Below are 22,952 nucleotides of genomic sequence, written 5' to 3'. Positions count from 1 at the left end.
ACACTTTTTCCTGAAGGAGACCGCTACGCGGTCCGCCGGCCGGAGGATCTATTTTGGCTCCAACGTTCCTAGCTACGCCACAAGCACTGCAGAAAACTCATCGATTACCACCCTCACTCGTCCTTGGCAGTGCATTGACTTATGGGCGACTGCCAAGCTATTCCTCCCTGGCCGATACCATGCACTTTGCCTTTCCATCCAGGACGAAGTCATACAGCTTATGCCGAGCTATGATTTGCAACTGATGCAAGCATGCTGTATGGTCTCGATGGCCCAAGCTGAGCAGTGCTCTGGTACCTCCGAGTCAGCTCATGTCATCTCATCGTATAGGTTCGGGCTCAACACGCATGTCATTCGTTGCACGATGCCATTGAATGTGGCGCCTTACAGAAACATGCACGTCACATAAGGCGGCCTTCAAATCATTCAGGCTTGCACAGTGCTATGTGTAAGACCCCTTCCGCAAGCATGGGGGCCGTCTACGATATATAAGGCAGACAATTGCCTTACCGGGCATTTCCTCGTTCTCGAGACTCTCGTGTCAAGCAGACGGCCCACCCCAGACTCTGAATCGTGTCTAAGTACACGCCCGACAGCTCATCGAGGAGTTTCGACCCAGCACGACACTCAACACACATCACCTCGCTGCCATCAAGCATGCGCAAAGCCAACACACTCGCCGTCCTCGGCGCTCTCATCCCCGCAGCCTTTACCGATCCCGTGTTCAGCCCTCGTGTCCCCATCGAAACCGCCACCCTAACGTTCTTCACCACCTCCTCTCCCATTTGCTCAAAGTCCGAAGCCAGCTACTCCGACATACACTATGTCTTCACCTCACTCGACAAATGCAAGGACCTGAAGTATACGCTCGGCTCCCCTTACCATAACGTCCAAGTCAGCGAGCTTTCCCCGGACTTTGCCAATCTGGGTTGGGAGGTGGTTTTGTACGAGAAGAAGGGATGCAAGGGTGATGTGGTTGGCCGGAAGAAGTTGGATGGGAAGGTGAAGGAGGAGACGTGCTATGGGATTGACTTGGCGCGGAGTGTGCTTCTCACTCCTGCGGGAGATGACAAGGAGACTGGTTTTGACGGTACGTGTTCAGCATTCCCGTCCCTCTTTGTGCCTGGCGGCAAGGATGGCGAGGCTTCCGTCGACTGCAGCTAGCTGACTCGTACTCTCGCAGATGGCTCAAAAGATGACACCGACACCGCCCCACTCGTCCCAGATGATGTTCTTGGTAAGCTAGCCCACCTTTCTTGCTCTAAACCTCTCTCTGTCATCGCGTCCCTGTCGTCGTTGGACTGCCCATCATGTATCCGCTCCTGCCAAACGCCGTCTGGCTCAAGCAACAAGCCCCTTCGCGTCCAGGCCAAAAGCCAACAAGCATGTTCAGAAGGAACCTTCTTCCCAACAGGCCAAACGCCCACAATCCCGCCAAGAGATCCCGAGGCGGCCGATCAAGAAGCGCCGACGCGCATTGAAGAAGGACACAACGCGCCCGCTCCCGCATCAGACGTCACTGCTCGCGCTGTGCCGCCGCGTGATCCCGAGGAGGGCGACCAGAAGAAAGCAAAGTCTTCTTCGTCAACATTCACAACGTCGACCACCAGGCACAACGCGCCAGCGCCAGCAAGCGATGTCACAGCTCGTGCTGTGCCGCCTCGGGATCCCGAGGAAGGCGACCAATTGGACGAGTCACCAGCGCTCGGCCGCAGAGCACCGAAGAAGCCCAAGAAGCCCAAGAAGAAGGTCGACTGTGGGCCCGTGAACAGTGATTGCAATGTCGTGGCGGCGAAGGAGTCGACGGGGAAGAACGACTGATCGGTAGGTCGTTCATTTGCATGCTAGCGCCGATCGATTGACTGGCTCTTCCTTCATCAAGTCACGTTCCTGTTCACTCTATTCTAATCAGCTGTTCTCCAGAGCAACGTCTTGACGACAACCCATAAATCTTTTGTGTTGGGACAATGAGTGCTGACATTTGATGTTCCAGTATCCCCGGTGGACGACTCGACCAGAGATCCGGGGAGCTCGCTGATTGAGATCTGTCATGCGGATCTGCTGGATCCGAGATGCCAGCCTTGAGATGTTTGTGATGGTGCAGGTGAGGCTTGATGTGCTTCTTTTTGCCTTTTGGCAAAATGTGTTCACACGCGATTGAGGCTGCTTCTGAGGTGATCGGGGGGTCAGGTCATGACTAATGAACCTGCATGTATACGAAATTGGACAGGACCTATGTAGCTTAATGGCCATTCACCACCAGTGCAGGTATTGCTCGCCTCCAATACCGACGAGTGGCTTCCCTTTGGGAGGCAGCTGAGTAAATCGCCTGTGTGCTTTGATCATTGGCGCACCAAAGGACTGGATAATTCCATACACGACCTCTTCTGGATTCACCTTCCGCGAGTACACCATCGATACAGCCAGTATTCGATCCCGTTCCATCCCTGTTCAGCTTCTGTTACCCGCCAGCCGCAATCGATGAGTGCTATAACTTGCTCTCAAGCCCCACTGGTCAAGACATAGCCAACCCGAGACCGCTTATAGACTGCAAATAAGGCGGGGGTGTATGCAAGTATACCAAGTTGTTTCTAGCAGTTATGCAATGCTACTCGTCATGATTCCCATTCTCCCTCCCAAGCTGATCATTTACCTCTCTGGCCCGCCTTCAACGCACCACTGCTACCATCGGTCATGATCGCGCTTCGCAGGAAGGCTTCCCCATCGACCGCCCCTGCTACAGAAAGTGTTCAGAGAGGCTTCTACATATGCTGTCAATCGATCGCTCCTGCCGCATGAAGGTATCCGGAGGGGCAGCTGCCAGCGGCCTCAGCTGATGGCTCCTGCAGTATTAGAGAAAGTTTGTGAAGAGGCAGGTGCGAACAGTGAAGCCGGTCGCTCTTGCATTGCTAAAGATAATATTAAGCGAGGCAGGTGCGTGAGCAGTCAGCCGGTCTGCTACAATCACAGTCATCCGGTCTTAAGTGAGTCCATCGTGCTGGTCGGTGTCGCATAGATCGAACGCCTGAGAGCGTCCTTCTGCCGTTGCTGCCTTCTCGCGCGACGGGGAGTTCTAAACAATCGTGGCTTCGCTTCGTGCTCGATGCCTGCTTCGGTCCCCTTTCCTGAAAAAAGCCCAAGACACCGCATACGCCAAGGCCTTCACCCAGACTTCGATCCGCCGTTGAAACTGCAACAGATCTAGCCTGCACTCGCCCCTAACGCAGCATGGACCTCTCGTCAGCCTCTTTCTAGCGAGGCCGATAGTTTGGTGATGTCTGTGAAAATGCGCAACCTCGATTCAGGTGTCCAAAAATGCTGTTTTCAGGAAATTGGTCTCCCCAACGAAGTTGTGCCTCCCCGGACAAGCAACTTCGGCAACACAACGAGAGTTGGGTAATTTGCTGCGCCCCGGGGTTTTGAAGTCGGGGGCGCGTAAGGATGAAAAGTCGATATTTCTGGTGGTCGGTCTGGGTCGCCACTCTGAAGGTCTTGGCATCATACGCAGCGATTGGAAGTCCCTAGCTGGGTATGTATAGTTTGAGACTCGGACACGGAAGGTGATCCGCGGAGTAGACAGTTCCAGTGTGCCAGTGTGCTCGGCGTTCGTTGTTGGCGTACTGCACTCGAAGTCCTCTTCCCCTCTCCTCTCGGTGGAGTCTCTGTGCTGTAGTCTGCCGGGCGGCATTAGGCTGCATCTGAATTCACCTCTCCGTCCTCGCACCCCTCGTAGATCCATCACTCTCGACTTGAAGCCGATCAATGTCTCCCGTGACCTCCAGGATCTCGCTCTCGATCTCCCCATACCTCCTTCCCAACTTCTTGAGAACCGTTGCCCTTGTTGGCCCACCAGCATCATTCACCAGATCCCTTTCTGCTGATTCATACTCTCCTAAGGCCTTCCTGAGCTGCTCCTTTCGCTCTTGTAAAACTTGCTCCTCTGCGTCTAACCTCGTTAGCACGGCGTCCCCATCAACAGCCCCATCCCGCTCTAGCTCCTTCAGCATAACTTCCCCCTTGGCTCTCAACCCCCGCGCAACGGCCTTGTCGAAATCCGCCCGCGCCACGAACGATCTTGCTTCAGAGGCTGCGCCGTAGACAGTGCTTTCGAGTCGTGGAAGGCGGGATCTTGTCAGTGTTGTGGAATTGGATCTGAGGAGTGATGTTGTGGAGGCTGCTAGGTTGAGGAGGGCGTTTGGCAGGGTATGCGCGTGGAGGCCACGCGAATGGGAAAGGAGGTGCTGGAGGTGGACGTCCACGGCGGAGGAAGGGCCAGACGGAGGAGAAGATGACGCCGGTGTTGATGAGGCGTCGCAAGACACCATAGCATTCCGTCTTAGCCTGCCCTCCATTCCGATGAGCAGTGCGCTGAGCTGCGCCGAGAGCGGCGAAGCAGATGAAGTCGTCCCTACTTTTTGCCCTGTTCCCAGCTCTGGGGAAAGCATGCTTCGAAAAGTCGCAAGATCCTGCCTCATCAACCCATGCTCCTCAGCACTCAAATCTGGCGCAGATGCGATGTACTGTACCATCAATCCAACCAGACCCATATCCTCCTTCGTCAAGACAGAACCCTCCTCGGCCGTCTCATGATCGACGTCCTCTACCACCTGCCCTGTCCCTGCTTCCTCAGGACCCACTGCACCAGCACCACGGCCACCAGCAACGCTGCTCAACGCCCCCAACAACAGCCTCTCTCGCGCGAGCCGCTCCCTTAATGCACGTAAATGATCCGCAGTACCTTCGTAGTCCTCATTCCTCGCGCGGCTCGACGCGTCGTGCTCGAGATATTTGGTGATGAGGGTTTTATGTAGTGTCGCAAAATGTGGGTTGTTTTCCAGGAGCGAGGGCTGCGGTGGGGGGATCATGGTTGGACATGTTCTTCTTTTTTCGGCATATTTTTTTCGCTGATGAGTCGTCAACGAGGGTCGGTGAACAAGATTGTAGTAGTCGGGTCTTTGTAGGGCATAGGATGACGATGTATTCTGTCAATGAGAGGTGAAAAGTGGTAGCTGGTTTCTACTGAGGTTCTCGGGTTGTTCTCTTAGTCTACTGGTTCTTGGCACTATCGGTATCAGCGTCCTAATGCTCCATTATAGCACAATACATCGAATCACCTTGCTCGGCGGAAGGGTTATGTGAAGCAGTTATGAAGGGTGCAAAGGGTATCTTTTTCCCAAGTAGAACTATTTGCCCCTTCTGCTCTTCTCATACATACTCTTGAGCTCATGTCTCTGCTATTTCTGATGTGCCAAAAAAGATCGCTGCTTTGCGACCCACGTGTACTTAGACTCTCAGCCGCGCATTTGTGTTAACGACCACAGCTCTTCCGATACCTTCCGCTGCGGTAGGTAGTTGACGCTGCTGAAAGTGAAGCCCATTCAGTGAGAGCCTGGCTCAAGCAGCCAGACAGGTGTTCTCTCATGTAGAGGCATCAGCCTGAACAGCCACGGCAAGCTTTGACACTGGTTGAAGTGGCGAAAAGCAAGGAGCTAGGCAATACGTTGCTTAGTGTAGTGTGATGAGAGCAATGCTCAGGTAATCGCTGCAATTTGTGCTGTGATAGAAGTGCCGAACTACAAGCCATGGCCAGACTCACTACCAATCACTCATCTTCAGTCCTCCTCACTCTCATCAGAAGAATCGTCGTCGCTATCGTCATCATTCTCGATGGACTGCATCGCGCCGGGACTAGCGGCATCGCCCGAAGCGTCGTAAGCACTCAGCTTGCCGCGAAGGGACTCGATTTCGGCTTCTTGAGCGGCCTTGGTCATCGGCTTGTTCTTCTTGGACTTGGGCGGAGCAGTTGGAGCTGATGCATAGTTGTCATCGTCGCGAGATGTCTCCTCGGGCGGCGGTCCCGCATACTTCTTCACGTATGACAGGAGCTTAACCAGAACGTGGTTCGGGACCTCTTCAATATCGAGTTCGACCTCACTATCGTTCGACGCGATGTTGGGCATACTGGATTGAATAATTCGCAGCGCCTCATTCATCTGCTTCTCGGGAAGGAGGCCAATACCATTAGAGATGTACTGCTTCTCGGCGAACGTGACGAACTTCTCTTTGGGAGGCTTCGATGCCTTTTTCTTCTCTGGCTTCTGCAGGCCGGGGAATGTTGTCTTCGGCTTCTCTTTCTTGGACTTAATTTTGCTCTTCTTTGGCACTGGAGCATTTGGAGACTTTTCCTTCTTCTTCTTGTTGGATTTGGACAGCCCTTCCATCTGTTTGTTCATCTCAGCAATCTGCTTCTGGAGTTGGGCGATCTTGTTGTTGCGCTCATCGCCAGAGTCGTCGGCATCCTCCTCCTCACTCTCGCTACCCTCATCCTCCTCATCGGCATCAGACTGCGGCTCACTAGGCGGCTCACGAGCGGCGATCCAGTCGTCCTTGGTAGCCCACTTCTTGTTGAACAAGTCTTCGAGAGCGTGGCCTTGTTGGTTGACATAATCACCGTCGGGGTTGAACTTGTAGCAATTCTTGAAGACTAGGCGAACATCCTCCTCGAAATCTTTGGCCTTCTCGTAAGCGTTGCCCTGTAACTTCGTCTGGACGGTGCCAAGATCCATTGGCTTCTTGATGATCTGGAAGTACGTTGGGATGTTGAGTGCGACGGGATCAACTGGATGTGTGAAGTACTGATTCATGATCCAGTTGCGCGGAGAAGTCAACTCTTTGATCACCTCCTCGCAGAAGCGGAGTTGCAATTCGTACTTCTTCTTCTTGGGCCGTCCAGATGCGAACTCATTGTTGCGCTTTGTGGGGACGATCTGCCGCTTCGGACGACCATCAGCCATGTTGCTATCACGGCGAATGAGCGGGATGCCATCGGGACCAGGCGCGAATGCGGGTGCTGGAGCGGCGGCCGATTTGGGAGACGGGGCGACAGGAGCCGGCGCATTTGATGTCGACACGCTGGGACGCCTCGGTGGTGCGGTACGAGTAGGCTCTATCTTGGCTCTCGCTGCTTTCTTCTCCTCTTTGCTCGGTTCGGCAAACTGCGCTTTGGGCAAGTGTTGCATCTGGTTCTTGAACGAGCTCTGCATCTTGAAGGCGGACTGGGTGACGACATGATCCTTGCCATTGAACAGAACGCAGTTGTTGACGATGAGATCAAAGTCGGCCACGAAGTCCGAGATCTTGGTGTAGCCATCGGCCTTGAGCTTCTGGTCGATCTTCGACAAGTCCATAGGGTGCTTGACAACCTCTGGATAGTTCGGGATCTTAAGCGCGACATGATCGACAGGCTGTCTGAAGGATGCTGAAGCGTTGCTCTTCTTGAGGTTGGAGATGACCTTCTTCATGTGGTTAAGCCGAGGTTGGGTGACCGAATCATCGCCGTCAGGAGCAGGTGTGCTGGCCGCAGGACTCGCAGCTGCGGGAACATCGGGGACCTTGAAGCTCGTCTCTGGCTCGTCGGTCTTCATACGCTTAGCCGACGGCTCGACGTCTTCGGGATCTTCTTCGCGCTCTCGCGCAGTCTTGACAGGAGGAGCTTCTGTCATCTCTGCATCCTCGACAGGCTGTGTGAGAAGAGAAGAGGCGAGAGGAGCTGGCGTCGAGTCTGGCGCAACATCTTGAGAAGCTCTAGAGACATCGCTTCGGGTTGAGAAGGCTCAGCAGGAGTTGGAGTTGGTTCTACAGGCGTCTCTGTCGGCAAGGTTGGGTACTGTATTTCGGAGTTGGTTTGTGCAGTCGTCTCGGCTGGCAACGTCGCGTGCTCTGGCTCCGGTGGAGGAGGTGGAGTCTGCGCTGGGGGAGTCGCAAGACCCGTCTCTGACGATAACTTTACTGCTTCGGGTACCGCACTGACAGGTGGTAAGGTGACTGGTGTTTCGGATTGCTCCGGGACCGCAGATAATGGCGCTTGCAGAGACTCTACAGGTGGAGGAATTGCAGTAACGGCGTTGTCTTCAGCGTGCTTCTGCGCTTCGACAGCTGCAACTTCGCTCGCACTCAGCGCATCGGCATGAGGCGGCGAACGAAGGTCTGATGTCGGCGCTTGAGGCGCAGGATCTGAGATCGATGCCAATGATGGTTGGTCGAGGTCTGTGAGTTGCGTCGCTGACTGCGTCTCTGCTGGGATCGAAGATGGTACGATTGAATCTGCAAATGAATTTGTAGCCGAAGTCGTGGCATCTAGTGGAGCCGCCAAGCCTGACGAAGCGTGGGTTGTCGTCGGCGGCAACGAGTCAGGCGCAGCCGGCACTTGAACGCTCGAAGACTCTGTGGGGTTCACAGCCGCATCATCAGCATGGAAACCATTCGTCGTTGGTGGTGCAATGTCGATGGCTGGTGCGCTATCCACATTCGGAGTTGAGTTGGCCTCAACAGGAGCTGTTGAAGCTACTTCGGCATTAGATATCGACGCTTCCACATTCGACGCTATGTGCTCTGCTTCAGGTTGCTCTGAGGTCGATCCGAACTGCTTAGGTAGGCTAAGATGTTGTCAGTCATGAATAGGATTGGCATTGCAAACGAGCGAAACTCACCCTTGAGCTTCCAGGCTCAACTCGACATCCATGACGACGATCTACGACTACGAGTAGCCGGTCGCAATAAACAAGCGTCAAGTGGCGATCAGATGGATTGTTTGGTGCTCTTCTGGCGCAACGGATCGAAGGAAGAGGGAGAGAAGAGAAGCAGATGGTGAGTCAGGCGCAAGATATTAATAGTAAAAGCTGCCGCAGATTGAATGCCTTCAGTGAAGTTCTGCCTATTGCCACAGTCAAGTGGCAATGACTGTGTTGATAAAGAAGAGAAAGCCCGCCTGAAAGGTGATGTGCCTGCCTCAGAAGAGAAGGAAGTCGCCTGCGGAGTGGCACGTGATTGCTCTTGCCAAGGCCGGAAGATCAATCGTCGACGTGAAGGATGTGGCCTGGTGACAGTGACAACAACAAGCTCAGTGAAGAGATGCGATGCCAGCGACAACAGCGACTGCTTCACCCTTCCCTGCCCTTCTTCAATGCAGGTGTCGACAGGATGTGGTAATGATGTATGATCGCCTTGCAGTTAAGTCAGGACGAATCAGAGCAGTGCTTGGCACGGCTGTTGGTGTGGAATAGAGAGAGAAGGCCGGAAATCGAGGAATTTGGAGTTGATATTTTGAGGAGGGGCTGCGTTCAATTTAAGTAGCCTCGGCCTTCACAGGCCACTCTGTTACTCTTGGGAGCTCAAGCAATCATTGGGTTTTAGGCCTCTCCACTACGCCAGACACGACCAATGACAGTCGAGAAGTAAGATGATGAGCCCACACCTGGGATGCGAAAAGCACGCTAGTGAGGGGTCTGTGCGTCAACCATCGTCTTTTTCCTCTTCCTTTTTTGCCCCTTTCCTACGCGTCTTGCGCGCCTTGCGTGCCCAGATATCAGTTCATCGGTATCCATTGATCATCAGGCTTGATGACCTCGTGCTTCGGTGTGCATCGTCGTCAGTTGGCATTACCTTCGCCATTCCGACGCCAAATGTCGCGCCGTCGGTGCTGGGTCGTGCTTATTACCGATCTCCGAAAAGCTTACCTTGTTTGGGCTGCAAAGCAGGCAGCCGCTCCGCCTGCCAGTGGAAAATTCTGGTGTCACGTGGTCAACATCAGAATCAGAATTCCTCCTGAGATGAGGCAACTCAGCCACAGGGCTGACTGTTCAGACAGTGTCGTCTTTGTTGGGTATGATAATCGCATCGTAATCCAGTCTGCCGTTGAAGCCGATGTGGTCGCTCGGTCGCGACCGTAATAAGTTGCGATGCCACCGTGTTGATAACTTGTTGTCCATCAGCTGCTTACCACGCCGGGTTTGCCAGCATCCTGAGGTCCGCCTGAGGCTCCGAAATGTAAAGAGCGTGTGCCGGTACCTACACGGAAGAAGATGAATGCCAGTCTCATCGAGACAGTAAACTGTTCGATGCGTTGCGATGCTGGCCGAAAGTGTGTCTGAAAATTTCGATATGCTCTGGATAAACTAGGTGGCCATTCGGGAAGCGGTCGGCACGACTGATCAATGCAGCTCACCTTCTGAGGACAGGAGACAGGCGTCGATGTATCTACCGATGTGGCATTGATAGGACGACTGTGGTAAATAGCCCAACTGAAATTCAAACGTGGTCGCTCAGCAAGAGGTAGGTCCGTCGAGTTGGGTAGTGGAAAGACAAGTGAACAGTTGAAACGTGTGCGGATAAAAATGTACCTAGGTATGGACAGTTCAGGTCATACCTAGGCTAGGCCAGTGCGGAGTTAGCGTGCACAGCTGGCACCTGTGCAGCTCCGTAAAAAAAGTTCGTGGTCGAGTGCTCCAATTGTACGAAATAATTTATCGACTGCAGCAAACATCTGATATGTTGAAGGAAGGCCTCCGGAGGGACTCGACATTGGCTTCGGAGAGCGAGATGTAAGCGCTGCAGTCTTGTAGCCTCTCCTCAACGTCCAGCACCTCAAGCAGCACGTTACTTGTTTGCAGCATGGCCAAATCGCAGCCCACCTCGACCGCCAAAGTCGCTGCTGCCACGAACTCGACAACACAGAAATCTTCGATCCTGAAATCCTCGTTCGCACCTTCCCGCCTGCAGCTCCGGCTCTTTGCTTCCGTCATACAGAGTTTCGACTCACAGCAGCTACGAATACATGACACTGCCACGGGACGACTGCGGTCACAGCATGCGGGCAAGGCTGGCAGCAGAATAACATGTATGGACTGGGGCCATACTCGTCCGCACACCAACGGTACGCAGCCAAGTAAGAGCCGGAAGAAGGATGATGTACTACTGGCCTACGGCACCAGCACATCGGAAATATGTCTCTTTGCTCCTACTGAAGGTCGGGTTGTGGCGGAATTACAAGGACAGCACGAAAGAGGAATTCTCGACCTCAAATTCGCCGAAGACACCAACAACCTATGGAGTATCGGCGGCGATGGTCGGCTGGTGCAGTGGGACGTTGTAAGCAAAAAAGCACTGCAGAGCATATCACTGCCCGAGTCCTCGATACAGACGTTAGCGCCCATACTCGATTCGTCAGCGATACTGTGTGCGTCGAGCAGGCCGCATCTACTGTATACAGACAAGTCCGCCCATACCGAGACACCTACGTTCGACTCGATGGCACAGCCAATACACTCCATTTACCAGTCCAGCGACTCAATACTCGCTGCGGATGGTGAACGATACATAAACATGTACAGGTCAAACGGCCGACTGTCTCGTACATTGTTATCGAAAAGCGGTGTTCAAAACTTCACTGTCGATGCAGGAGACGTCTCGGTCGTCGCCGAAGAAGATCAGCAACTGCTTGCTGCATTGGGAAAGGACGGCACAGTCGAGCTATTTCCAAAGCCTTTCGCGCCACCACAGAGTCAGAACGGCCTCAAATCAAGTCGCAAAGATCTCACGCAAAAACCGGTGGCTCAGGTCAAGCTCATTGACTCTTCGTCAAAGCAGACACCCATTTTTGCAGCATCCATACAAGGCGGCGAGATAATACTGGCATCAGTGACAGGAGGAGTTGACCTCAATTTCCAGAAAGTCCGCTGGCAGGATGACGGGTCCGGCGAGCTACTCTTTGCTGGCTCTAAGGAGGTCGTACAGTCAAGATCAGCCGCTAGCCTGGGCTCAGCGAACGTAAATGGTGTCAAGGATATGGGCAAGCCCTACGTCGACGAGTCCAGTACTGTGGTGACCAACGGTCTCGGCGTACCAGGCTCACAAGAAGCAGCCATCGATATCGAGAGCTCAAGTAGCGATGACGAGGAAGCTGACAGCGAAGATGAGGCAGGTGCCGATCTCGCAGATGGAAAAGCTGAATCAGACGTCGAGTCGGACGAGGAAATGGCGGACGCGCCACCCGCAGGAGCACCTTCCTCCACAGTCCAAGTCCTCAGCTCTGATGCGCAGCCACCAGCGGACGACACTCCCACTTTCGGCGATCTGCTCGCTGCCCAAGAACCCTCCAACAAAATCGTCTCCATCACATCCGCCTTCCCAGACACCAACCCACCATTCACAAACTCTTCCGGCGCCTTGACGATCCCAACAGGAATGTCTCTCGGCACCGTCCTGACTCAAGCTCTGCGTACCAATGATCGCTCCCTCCTCGAAGCCTGCCTCCATACCTCCAATCCAGACATAATCCGCAACACTATCACTCGACTTGAGCCTCCCCTCGCTGGACCACTCATCAGCAAGCTCGCCGACCGCATCATCTCCAGGCCTGGGCGATATGGCCACCTCCAAATTTGGGTCCAGCACCTGTGCGTAGCACACGGCGCTGCGATCTCCAGCAATACTGATGCACGAGATCGGCTAAAAACGCTGTACCGCGCACTCGACCAGCGCGCGAAAGGCCTGCCAAGTCTGCTCCTCCTAAAAGGCAAGTTGCAGATGGTCGAAGGGCAGTTACGCTTCCGCAGGGAAATTGCCGAGCAGCGCGCCGAGCTGGGCGGTGGCGCGTCCGGCACACGGAATGTGAATGTCTTCATCGAGGGCGAGGCAGACAATTGGGACAGCGACACAGATGTTGAAAATGACGGTCCTCTTCCGAAGAAACGTGCGAAGAAAGATCTCGCTCAGCTCGTGGGCCAGGCCGATGACTCAAACGACGACACTGACGTGGACGATGACAGTGACGAAGAAGAAATGCCTGCAGCGCTCACAAACGGCATCGCCCATGCCTCAGACTCGGATTCCGACAACGAGTCTCACTCCTCCCGCTCCGCCAATGGCGCACTTCTCGACGACGAAGCCGAAGAGTCAGCTGTGGAGGATGACGAATCGCTAGAATCTGGCTCCGCATCTACACCCAACACCTCTGACTCCGATGAGGAAGCCAGCTCCCGGGACGGAGAGGAGGAAGAAGATGACGAGGACGACTCCGAAATGGAGGGTTTCATCAATGATGGAGAGGTCAGCGTGGCGACCAGTGGGGATAGTGACGAGGTTCTGCATGATGCGCCTGTCGAGGAGGAAGAGGAGGTCATCGTCCAGTCCAAAAAGGAGAAGAAGCGAGAAAAGGGAGAGAAGATGGAGAAGCCGAAGGTCAAGCGGCGGAAGGTGTAGTGCTCCTTCCATGCTAGAGGTGTGCATATTTCGTTGCTGAATCAGGCTTCAATGGGATCAACTCATGTGGATAGTAGGGACCTAAATATTGCGCGGCATCGACGACGGCAGGTCATACGGAAGTTTATTGGACAGCATTGTGTCAGGAAAAGGCGTCTATGATGAGACGCATCTATCTCGGATCAACTTTGTCTTCCCGTTCACGATCAAGATATGCTGAGCAAGTACTTGATAAGCATCAAATGAAAGCATCACAGATGCTCGACTGTCCTGTACTACGTACCTGCGAGGCTCAGTTGTCTCCACCACTTCATCAGCGACGTGATTATTACTCGACAGAACCGATTGACATGCATAAAAGGATATACTCCTAACAAGACCGGTTAACTTGATCGGCCTGGTGGGCCTCCAGCAGACCGGTTGATAGCCAAGGCCACACGTCAGGCCGGTTGACCAATGTTACACGCCGACACTTTGTCCAGACCGGGTGACAAGACATATTGCTCGAAGCCGGATGACAACCCTCCTACACTCCTTCCTGTTGGTCTGTAAGTGCATCGTCTTTTGTGTGCACCAGCTTGCGTAGCCACAGTAGCGAGCCATCATCGACGTCCATCAGGCGTCGTCGAGCAAGCCGTCAAAGTCTCGTTGTAGTAAGCAGTGTTATCGTACATGCCCAGTGCGAAGGGGAATATATGTGCAATAAGATAATCGCCGCACAGCACCATGTATGTTCACTACCATATTCGCCTCATCGCACAAAGATTGTGCGTCGAGCACGGCTTACGAGGGTGCTTTCAATGTCATCAAATGCGGGCCAGTCCAAGATAGGTACGTAGCAGCATATCGAAGGGGCACGTACAGCGTGAAAGTTCGAATGAATCAGACGACCTTGAGCAGGTCGCCCGGTCTAGGTACAGACCTGGCTCAGTGCGTACCAATACCAATACCCAATCTGTTCTGCCAACCAACCTACCTCCCTCACATTAGCGCGATACAGATACACCCGGTCGCCCACCCCCGACGTAATAATAGTTCAACATTCCCTCTTCTCCATCCGTTATCAACGAATAGCATCTGCACGCCCTAATCCCAGCTCACCAATCCCTTCGCACCAGCCCTCCAACACTCTGCTGCCACCCAACACACCGGGCGCGCTACCCAAGCCTTTTCCGCCCAGCGCATTGCCGGTGCTCTTCCCAGCCCACACCTCAAAGAACTTCACCGTCTGATCACAGCACGCAATGATCAGACTCCCCTCTTCTTCCGTCCTGGACGCCCATGGCTCGCCCTCCGCACGCACACCAGTCGAACGCGCAAGGCTACGCTCACATCGGCGTCGCGCTGCTGGAGAAGACATTGTAGATGGTGTGGACCGAGAGCGGGTTGTGCTGGGGGTGCGGACTGCAGAGCGACCACGTTCTTGAGACGGTGTGCCCTCTTCTTGAGCTGCTTCCGCCCTTCGCCTCTGCATCTCTCTGATGCGCACCGCTTCCCAAGCCGCGAAGCCCTCGCCGATTTGCTTGCGAGAAGGAATGGCGTCATTCGGTCCACCTGGGTACGGGATCGCCCAGAGCGCTCGGCCAATCTCTCCATTGGCTTTACGGTCCCACGGAATGCTTGTCACGCATTCACACTCCGGCCAGCTGAAGACTGCAATGCGTATGCTGTGGTCTGGCTGGGCGTAGCCGAAGGTAGCCACGAGCTCTCGCCGCGTAGTACTCCAGATCAGGCTCGTGACCTGCGCAAATACGTTTATCACAGCCAAGGCAGTCCCTGAAGTGGTATGGTAGAAGTGGATCTGACGATCGTTGCTTCCACCACCAGTCGCTACGAGACTCGGCTGCCATGGGGCAAAAGCTATCGCCTTGACAGCGGCAGCGTGATAAAACGCATAGATCTGGAGGTTGGCTATGCCTGGCAGCATCTGATCTGCAAGAGAGTTCTCGAGAAGGGGTGCGTCGCTTCGTAGCGCTCTGCGACGTGTTTGCTTTCCTAGATCCGACCTGATCTCGGCCCGACCTCGTCGTGGTGATGCTGGGGGCGTAGCAGGTAGATCAAGCGACAAAGTCGCAAAGCTTTCGATAGCGTCAAGGCCTAGCTGAGCACTTCTGGGAACGTCTCTGTGTGGAGTAAGCGGCGGTGTGAGCGGCGAATCCGGCTGTGGTCGCCGAGCTTCAATTCGGCTTGGGCCAGACATGTCATGATCAAGCCCATAAGCAAGCACATCTTCGGCCTTGAACAGCAGAGCCACGTTATCATTGCCGCCAGTGATGAAGCATCGGCCATCCGGGGCCCAGCCCAGCCCACAGATGTTTTGTCGGTGAGCATCAAGCTTCACTAGGAGTGTTGTAGATCCGGGCTCCGAATCTGGCCAGTCGATGGAGTAGTAGTAGATTCTGCCATTGTCGTCGCCGACCAGTAAATCCTCACATGGCATTTCGCGACCAGTATGAGTTCTTCTTTTGGTAGTCGTCGGCCGGAAGGCGACGCAGGAAGCTGGGCACGGATGAGGTATCTCGAATCGCTGTCGAGACTCAAAGAGACTCCATAATGTCACATTGCCACTATGTCGTGCGACTGCAAGGATCGACTTGCTGCCTTGCTCCGATGAGAAGGCCAGCGAGGTAACAAAATTCGTCAATCGAGTCGTTGGCAGTGGCGGGTAGCGAACACCATATTCTTCGGTCCAAAGATACACCTTGTGCGTTAAGGCTACAGCCAGTGTTTGAGATGTATTGCAGTAAGCCAGCACAGAACAGTAGAAGTCGTCCTTGAGGTTTGGTGCATCGAGAACGCGAAATGCGACGCTCGGGATGCTCTTCTCCGGACCACGCCTTTTGACAGGCGCCTTGATCGTGCCGGGAGGCTTCCATCGTCCATCTTGCCAGCTGATGCTGTTGGGTGGGTGCTGAACAGGAGCTGACGAGTGTCTCAGCATACGAGAGGCTTGATCAATGTCAAGAGCCACAGCAAGTCTCTTCTCATGTGCAAGAATGTGATCCTCATCGCTGGGCTTGTTCAGGAAGTCTGGCGTGTGAATGGGAGCATTCGTACCACTGGCGAGTCGAGTACCACGACTAGTTGGCACACCTCGTAGCTGACCAAGCGATACCGTGTCCAGGGAGCCAGTCGACTAAAATGCCGCCCAGTTTGGATGCCTCATTGCCTCGGGAGGTCTTCCCGGATCGATGTTGACAGGACCAGCATTGTTGTGCACAAAGGACGGCGTGTAGACAGGTACTCGTAGTCGGCTAGCGTGTCTGCTGTCATTATAGACTGGAGCTCTTCTCACGGTGACGGCTTGAAAGGGATCTTGGGATGGGTCTCTCGACCGTTGGTATTGCTCTCGACCTCGAAGTGAAGAGGGTGGGGTACTCGTATGGTACGACTCAGACCTGCCCAACAGCGGCCTTTGAGAAATAAATCGGTCTGGCGACTGCATGATGTCGATGCACGACGGAATAATGATCGTCTGGTGTACACCAGATATGCTTAGGTAGACAGGCAAGGATCCGATGTTTAAACCACGATATCTAATGAATTTCATGTGGGGCGCAGTTGCCTGCTTCAGGCGTCCGTCCTTTCCTGCTGATACTATCCCGTCGTCCTTTCTGTACAACACTCAACGGCATAGATACCCGGAAGGCATCTCGAGTTTATGAAACCCTATATTTGATGCAGTCGCATCATTGTCGCGATGGCGAGCGTAAGGGCCCTGCAGGCATCAACGACTGACTGATAGCTGATTTTCATCAAAAGCATGGAGTTCCGCGAGGCAGCACCATAGGCGACCGCTCGGCGGCAGCGCGGTCTCGTGAACTGAGGGAGATTGAAGAATATAATAAGCTTGTGGGCGATATTGACGCCAAGGTAAGTCAGAAGACGACGAAGGGCATGATGAGATGGCGCTAATTGATGGAAACAGGTTGAGAAGGAGGACTTCACGCCTGAACTTCTACAGGAGACTGCAGAGCTGCTGAAGAAAAACCCAGAATACTACACGATATGGAATCATCGTCGGCGGATATACGAAAACGAATTCAAGCAACTAAAGGCCAGCGTTGCCACTGGTGAATTGACAGATGACCAACGACAAAGTCAAGTCATGGACATAATTCAGCTCGACCTTCAGTTCCTGTTCCCACTCCTTCTAAAGTTCCCCAAGTGCTACTGGATCTGGAACCACCGTCTGTGGCTGCTTGACCAGTCCACAATATTGCTACCGAAGGAACAGTCGTTACCTCTGTGGCAGCACGAGCTGGGTCTTGTCGGACAAATGCTCAGTAAAGATAGCCGCAATTTTCATGGCTGGGGCTATCGCAGAATGGTCGTGTCGAATGTAGAAGCATTGACGGACTCAAGCATGGGACGGAAGGAATTTGACTATACCACTAAGATGATTTCAGCCAATCTGTCCAACTTTTCAGCATGGCATAACCGGTCGAAGCTGATCATAAGAACTCTGGAGGAGCAGCAGGCTGACGACGAGGAACGACGGAAAATGCTGGACGATGGTGAGACCGTAGGCTCGTTGTGACGATGATGCTGACCACTCCCAGAACTCGCACTCATTCACAAGGCCTTATTCGATCCATACGACCAGTCACTGTGGATCTATCATCAGAACCTCATGTCGACTCTTGATCCCAAAACGGCGCATAGAACCATGGCGCCCAATCTGAGTACGGCAGACCGATTGGAATATGTCAGACAGGAGCAGGATTTCGTCCGAGAACTGTTGGAGGACACTGATGACTGTAAATGGATCTACCAGGGGTTGATGGAGTTGGCATTCCTTGAGTCGCGGCTCCACGCCATTCCTCTGAGCGAGGAACAGCAGACTGAGGTCATGACCTGGCTTGAACGACTAAAAGCATTAGATCCTTTAAGAAAAGGAAGGTGGGACGATGTCTTGTCCTCGCATGGTCAGCCTGTCAATGCTTCGTAGAGAACAAGTAGCGGAACGCATCAGGCCTAGATTCGCAGACCGTGCGCGTCAACATGGATACAACCACGTGTTGATAAATGCCCGCTTTCGAGGGGGCAAGGGATGAGTCAGTGCAGCGATAGACTGGCCCTGGAGCCCTTCAACACGATTGCCGTGAAGTCGATGGACATATCACTCGCGGTGAAATCAATGTACATGGATGAGATTATTATTGTTGTTGATGACATGCTTGAGAGTACGATGTTTCAAGAAGAATGCATCGTTCTTGTCAGGGGCACGAGGGCATCTGAAACACAGCCCATCAACGGCTTTGACTGGGGGCGTTGAGTTTAGGCGTAGGTCTTAGGCGGAAGGGGCGGCCTGGGTGGAGTAGGATCGAAGCCGAGATGGGGGCTGCCCGGCCAGAAAAAGAAGATGGATGCACGCTCGACGTCCTCTTCCGGACAGTACACACCTGCATATTCAACACGTCGCCTTAGTCCACGACTCCAGGCACAGTATTGACTTTGTATTCACCTTCACTCAACGAATCGACCTCTGCTATCACCACTGTGTCCTGCATCACCTCATACCCTCTGTATCAGCACACGTGTCACCTCTCCTGATCTGGTGTTCACGGTCCGCAAGTACTCTCGTTTCGACACCTGACTGGCTGGCTGTCTATCAGCTCGATGACCTCGATATTGGTACCACCTCACCCCTAATCTACCTACGATCCAACGCACGTTCAAGCAAACCCGCTATAAGAGACAGCCCAGTGTCTACATTGAGGAGGCACGCGATACACTTCTAGCAGCTGCTGCTGCCAGGCAGCAAAACATGGATACCGTGCCTTCGAGTGCGGACAACACAGATAGGGAAGAGGTAAGTACCATATTGCTCTCTCGTCCGGACCGAGAACTGATTATGGCACAGAACTTCGAGGATGCCAATCACTCGCAGTTAGACTCGAAGCTCACCTCACCCACGGACTCGAGTCGACCTGCGCCCGAGTCTGAGCAGCCTTCCCAACGAAACAGCAACACCTCCTCAGCAGATCATGGCGCCAATGGATCGGTCGAGCAGAAAGGCGCGCCGAGAGTACAGATCTGAAGCCCGTCTCCTCGGCCACCGAACCCATGCCCGCCGCCGAAAGGACAGCGTCAACCACGTCCCAGACAGACTCGAGGAAGCAATCGGTGAAGTCCATGACAGCCACTTTCGAGACCAAGGAAGAATCGGCACCCGCACCACCACCAAAACCACAGGCGCGGCCCTCACGATTCGGCAACTTCTCTGCATCATTACCTTCGGTACCATGGGGCGGACCTGCCGCAAGACGGAAATCCGACGCTCGAGCACCTTCACCACAGCCTCCTCCCATCGTACATGCACCAGCCAATCCCAGACAAAAGTCCACGCCATTTGGCTGGTTTTCAAGAGCTGCAACGGCAAATGCGCCCAAAGAAAGTCGATCGCCTTCCACTGGCGATGCGCGCCGGAATACTGCCGCCTCCATCTCGACTCTGGGCAGCAACCCTGAGCTCACCATGAAGGCTTTCGAGGATAGCGAAGGCCGACCTCCTGCTAGACAGTCCTTGAAAGACAAGTTTAAGATGCTCCGGCTCCAGGAGGAGCTGGCAGCTGGGCAAAACACGGAAGCTCCGAAAGAAGGCGATCCTGCAGTCGGTCTAGGTATCGAGACTCAGACAGCAGAACCAGCAGAAGAGGTCGTGGCCTCGCCCATGTCCCCGACAACGCCCCTGCCGCCAGGAAGTGTGAACGCCACTCTTGCGCCCGGAACCGTTTCTGGCTTTTCTGCGTCCGCTACTGATGCTGCACTGCCCATTGATTGGGACTTCTGGCAGACAGTTGTCAACGAAGGACCGCAGGCCGTGTCGCGATCTAGTCCAGAGGAGCTGGCCGCTGCGATTGCCAGTGGCGTGCCTCAGACAATTCGTGGTGTCATCTGGCAAGTCCTTTCTGGAAGCAAGAATGACGACCTCGAATCTGTCTACTTCTCGCTGAAGATCAAAGGCACACCAGACGAGCCTCGCGAACTACCCACACCAGTGCTTGCGAACGGCGTCAATGGTATGTCGAAAGAGAAAGACTCCGTGGCATCCTCGCGCTCGTCGATAAGGTCTGAAAAGTCAACTCCGGCAACGAGCGCGAATCTGCCTATAGGATCACCCTCACCTTCTCAAGAGAAGTCAGATCCCATCAAAGACACCAGACTACAGGTACAGCTGGCCACTGAAAGAGCGAAGAAGGCCAAAGAAGATGCTGCAGCACTGGTCAAGCTCGAGAAAGTCATCAAGCGAGACATGGGTTCGAGAACGAGCTACTCAAAGTTCACCACAGCGGCTGGTCTGCAAGATGCGTTGTTCAATGTCTGCAGAGCATATGCGCTGTTCGACACCGACGTTGGTTACCCCCAAGGCATGAACTTCATCATTATGCCACTCCTGTTCACTATGTCGGAGGAAGAAGCATTTTGCTTGCTTGTACGATTGATGAACAAATATCAGCTTCGCGACTTGTTCATACATGAGATGCCAGGACTGCATTTGCATCTCTACCAGTTTGAACGACTGCTAGAAGACCTAGAGCCAGCACTGTGCAGCCACCTGAACCGCAGGGGCGTGTCACCAAAGCTCTACGCCACCCAATGGTTTCTAACACTTTTTGCATACCGATTCCCGCTGCAGCTGGTGATGCGAGTGTACGACATGCTGCTGTGCGAGGGCCTCGAGGGCGCCGTCCTCAAGTTCGGCATGGCTGTGATGCAACGTAATGTCACCACGCTATTATCGATGAACGACATGCAGGCACTGACCACCTTCCTGAAAGAGAAGATCTTCGATGTTTACATCGACTCCGCACCCAGTACAAAGTCCATTATGGAGTCTGGCTTCTTCGGCAACTCGTCTGGAGTCGACAACGAGATCTACCGCGCAGACTTGATCGTTCAAGATGCTGCTGCGATCAAGCTGACTCCGGAGATGCTTGCTCGATATCGACAGGAGTGGGAGGAGAAGACCACAGCGGAAAAGGCACGCGAAACGGAGCTCGAAGATTTACGCACAGACTCAGCTACAAAAGCGACTCAAATTCGATCTCTGGAAGGCCGTATTCGCACGTTCGAGACGCGCGCCGAAGCCTCCGATGCCGATCACATCGAAGTTGCTAATGAGCTCATCAAATGGAAGGTCAAGTATCATGAGATTGCGGATCGCGAGGAATCACTGAATGTCCAGGTGGAAGAACTCCGAAAAGTGGCCGAGAGCGAGGCTCGAACCGTTGAGGAGCGACTCAAGGAGACAATGGATCAGGTGATGCAGCGTAACGTCGAAGTCCAGAACGAAAATCGCCATATGGAAGAGCAGATGGCCGAAATGGAGAAAGAGCTCGTGGAGATGAAAATGAAGTTTGCTGAGGTACGTTCCCTTTTCCCTTACGGCCTTGCGTGATGTGAGACTGCTCGATCGAGAAGAAGGAGAAAGACACAGACGCTGATACGTTCTTCGTACAGCTCAACGCCGAACACGAGGGTCTCAAGCAGAAGTGGAACGAAATACGCAAGGCAATAGACTAGTTGTCCTTGACCAACGAGTACGGCCAGCCGCTGGATGGAGATGCTCTTATGACTATGACGACGAAGACGACCTTGGCCACGAAACGACTATGAGCATAGGCATCAAGGCTTTGGGTCGCCAGGTGTTCTGCATGATGCCACTCAATGGGTCGCTTTATTCTTTTTCTTTGCCACGAATGGGAAGAAATATGTCTTACTATGCAGTATAGGGATTGTGTATGCATAGACTTGAGGGAGATGCCTTTCGGTATTGAGGGCTGACCTGAGGCCGCGAATGAAGCAGAGACTCTCTGCTCCTGAGACCATGAGCAGATGGCTGGATCAGCGCCTATGAGCTCGCTTGACAGGTGCAGTCTCGTCGGCGACACTCTTCCCGCGTATTGCCAACACGTCTGCACATACTGTGAATCAAGCACAGAGCAAAAAGTGATGGAAAGATTGTCCACACGACTTCTACCGTCGCGTTCAAGAAAGCAATTGCTTGAGCACGGGGACCTCTTGGAAAAGCTGGTCATGACGGATCATCCCTTGTGTCCAATTCCTAGATGCTATGATGGTAGGGTACAGTCGCCTTACATAGTATAGGTACAACACATTGAACACAATACAACAGCCAGCCGGCCACTCAGCCAGTCAAACCAGTCCAGGTTGGTCAACACTTTAGAAGTCCGTGCTGGACAGATGGTAGTCGAAGATAATAATCTGCAAGTGGAAGGAGACCTGGCTCACAGGAAAGCTGAAATCTCCGCCAGGTAACCCAGATGACTTCATTTCATTTCCCATCACTACATGCCAGAAGAGGAAACTGGCCTTCTTGTTTGAGCACTTCTATCTGTCCAGCGTCCAAATCCGACAGTCAAGGTTTCAGCCCTGACAATAACCACGAACCAATACCCAGCTCATCAAGGATCACAGCCGCACCCTCCCCTCCTTGACCTCCGCCCATTCCTTCTCGCCAAACGGCTCATAAGTCCGCCCTCCAGGCTCAACCAGAACAAGCGGTCGCCTGTCAGTGCAACGACGGCTGGATCCACCCCTTCGCCCCGCAATCGCCCTTTCTGCAATTTCATCGTGCCTGTATACTCGAGCTCGCGCACTACTCTCACCCAGATCGGCACCGCGTACCTTGGCATCCTAGTCAACGCATGTTCCGCCAACGCGGCGAAATCAAAGTTCGACAAGTCAGGTTCGATGTCTGCTGTGGGCACGATAGCCGCACAGCCCGCGCGTCCATCAGCATGGGGCACGAGGACGCCGTAGACGTTTGTTTCTGCGATTTGAGGGAAGCTGCCCAGCGTGTCGGCGACTTCGTTGGTGGAGACGTTTTCGCTGTGCCAGCGGTAGGTGTCGCCGAGGCGGTCGACGAAGTGCAGGGTTCCGGTGGGC

The 22,952-nt window shown here is 53.8% G+C and overlaps 6 protein-coding genes across 6 annotated transcripts; 3 read left to right on the top strand and 3 right to left on the bottom strand.

The window, feature by feature from the left end:
• Positions 1 to 657: 657 nt before the first annotated feature.
• Positions 658 to 1,821, top strand: AB675_10682 (uncharacterized protein; the record flags this gene model as incomplete). The annotated part of the gene is made up of 3 exons (XM_018139469.1): positions 658 to 1,090; positions 1,184 to 1,237; positions 1,394 to 1,821. 3 exons carry the CDS (start codon positions 658 to 660, stop codon positions 1,819 to 1,821), a joined length of 915 nt encoding a protein of 304 aa, XP_018000730.1.
• Positions 1,822 to 3,704: 1,883 nt separating this feature from the next.
• Positions 3,705 to 4,865, bottom strand: AB675_10681 (uncharacterized protein; the record flags this gene model as incomplete). Its single annotated transcript, XM_018139468.1, has 1 exon — positions 3,705 to 4,865. One exon carries the CDS (start codon positions 4,863 to 4,865, stop codon positions 3,705 to 3,707), a length of 1,161 nt encoding a protein of 386 aa, XP_018000873.1.
• Positions 4,866 to 5,612: 747 nt separating this feature from the next.
• On the bottom strand, positions 5,613 to 8,521 carry AB675_10680 (Bromodomain-containing factor 1; the record flags this gene model as incomplete). Its single annotated transcript, XM_018139467.1, has 3 exons — positions 5,613 to 7,584; positions 7,668 to 8,435; positions 8,490 to 8,521. 3 exons carry the CDS (start codon positions 8,519 to 8,521, stop codon positions 5,613 to 5,615), a joined length of 2,772 nt encoding a protein of 923 aa, XP_018000822.1.
• Positions 8,522 to 10,449: 1,928 nt separating this feature from the next.
• Positions 10,450 to 13,038, top strand: AB675_10679 (U3 small nucleolar RNA-associated protein 5; the record flags this gene model as incomplete). The annotated part of the gene is made up of 1 exon (XM_018139465.1): positions 10,450 to 13,038. The coding sequence occupies one exon, from the start codon at positions 10,450 to 10,452 to the stop codon at positions 13,036 to 13,038; it is 2,589 nt and encodes an 862-aa protein (XP_018000742.1).
• A 1,063-nt stretch (positions 13,039 to 14,101) lies between these two features.
• AB675_10678 (Meiosis-specific APC/C activator protein AMA1) lies at positions 14,102 to 15,478 on the bottom strand (the record flags this gene model as incomplete). Its single annotated transcript, XM_018139464.1, has 1 exon — positions 14,102 to 15,478. The coding sequence occupies one exon, from the start codon at positions 15,476 to 15,478 to the stop codon at positions 14,102 to 14,104; it is 1,377 nt and encodes a 458-aa protein (XP_018000788.1).
• Positions 15,479 to 18,808: 3,330 nt separating this feature from the next.
• AB675_10676 (GTPase-activating protein GYP5) lies at positions 18,809 to 21,566 on the top strand (the record flags this gene model as incomplete). The annotated part of the gene is made up of 4 exons (XM_018139463.1): positions 18,809 to 18,853; positions 18,905 to 19,069; positions 19,147 to 21,408; positions 21,462 to 21,566. 4 exons carry the CDS (start codon positions 18,809 to 18,811, stop codon positions 21,564 to 21,566), a joined length of 2,577 nt encoding a protein of 858 aa, XP_018000886.1.
• Between the last annotated feature and the right edge of the window lie 1,386 nt (positions 21,567 to 22,952).

This window comes from Cyphellophora attinorum (assembly GCF_001299255.1).
Source record: "Cyphellophora attinorum strain CBS 131958 chromosome Unknown Contig11, whole genome shotgun sequence".
Taxonomy (NCBI): Eukaryota; Fungi; Ascomycota; class Eurotiomycetes; order Chaetothyriales; family Cyphellophoraceae; genus Cyphellophora; species Cyphellophora attinorum.
The sequence above is the reverse complement of the archived record's forward strand: the minus strand, read 5'-3'. Positions and strand labels throughout refer to the sequence as shown.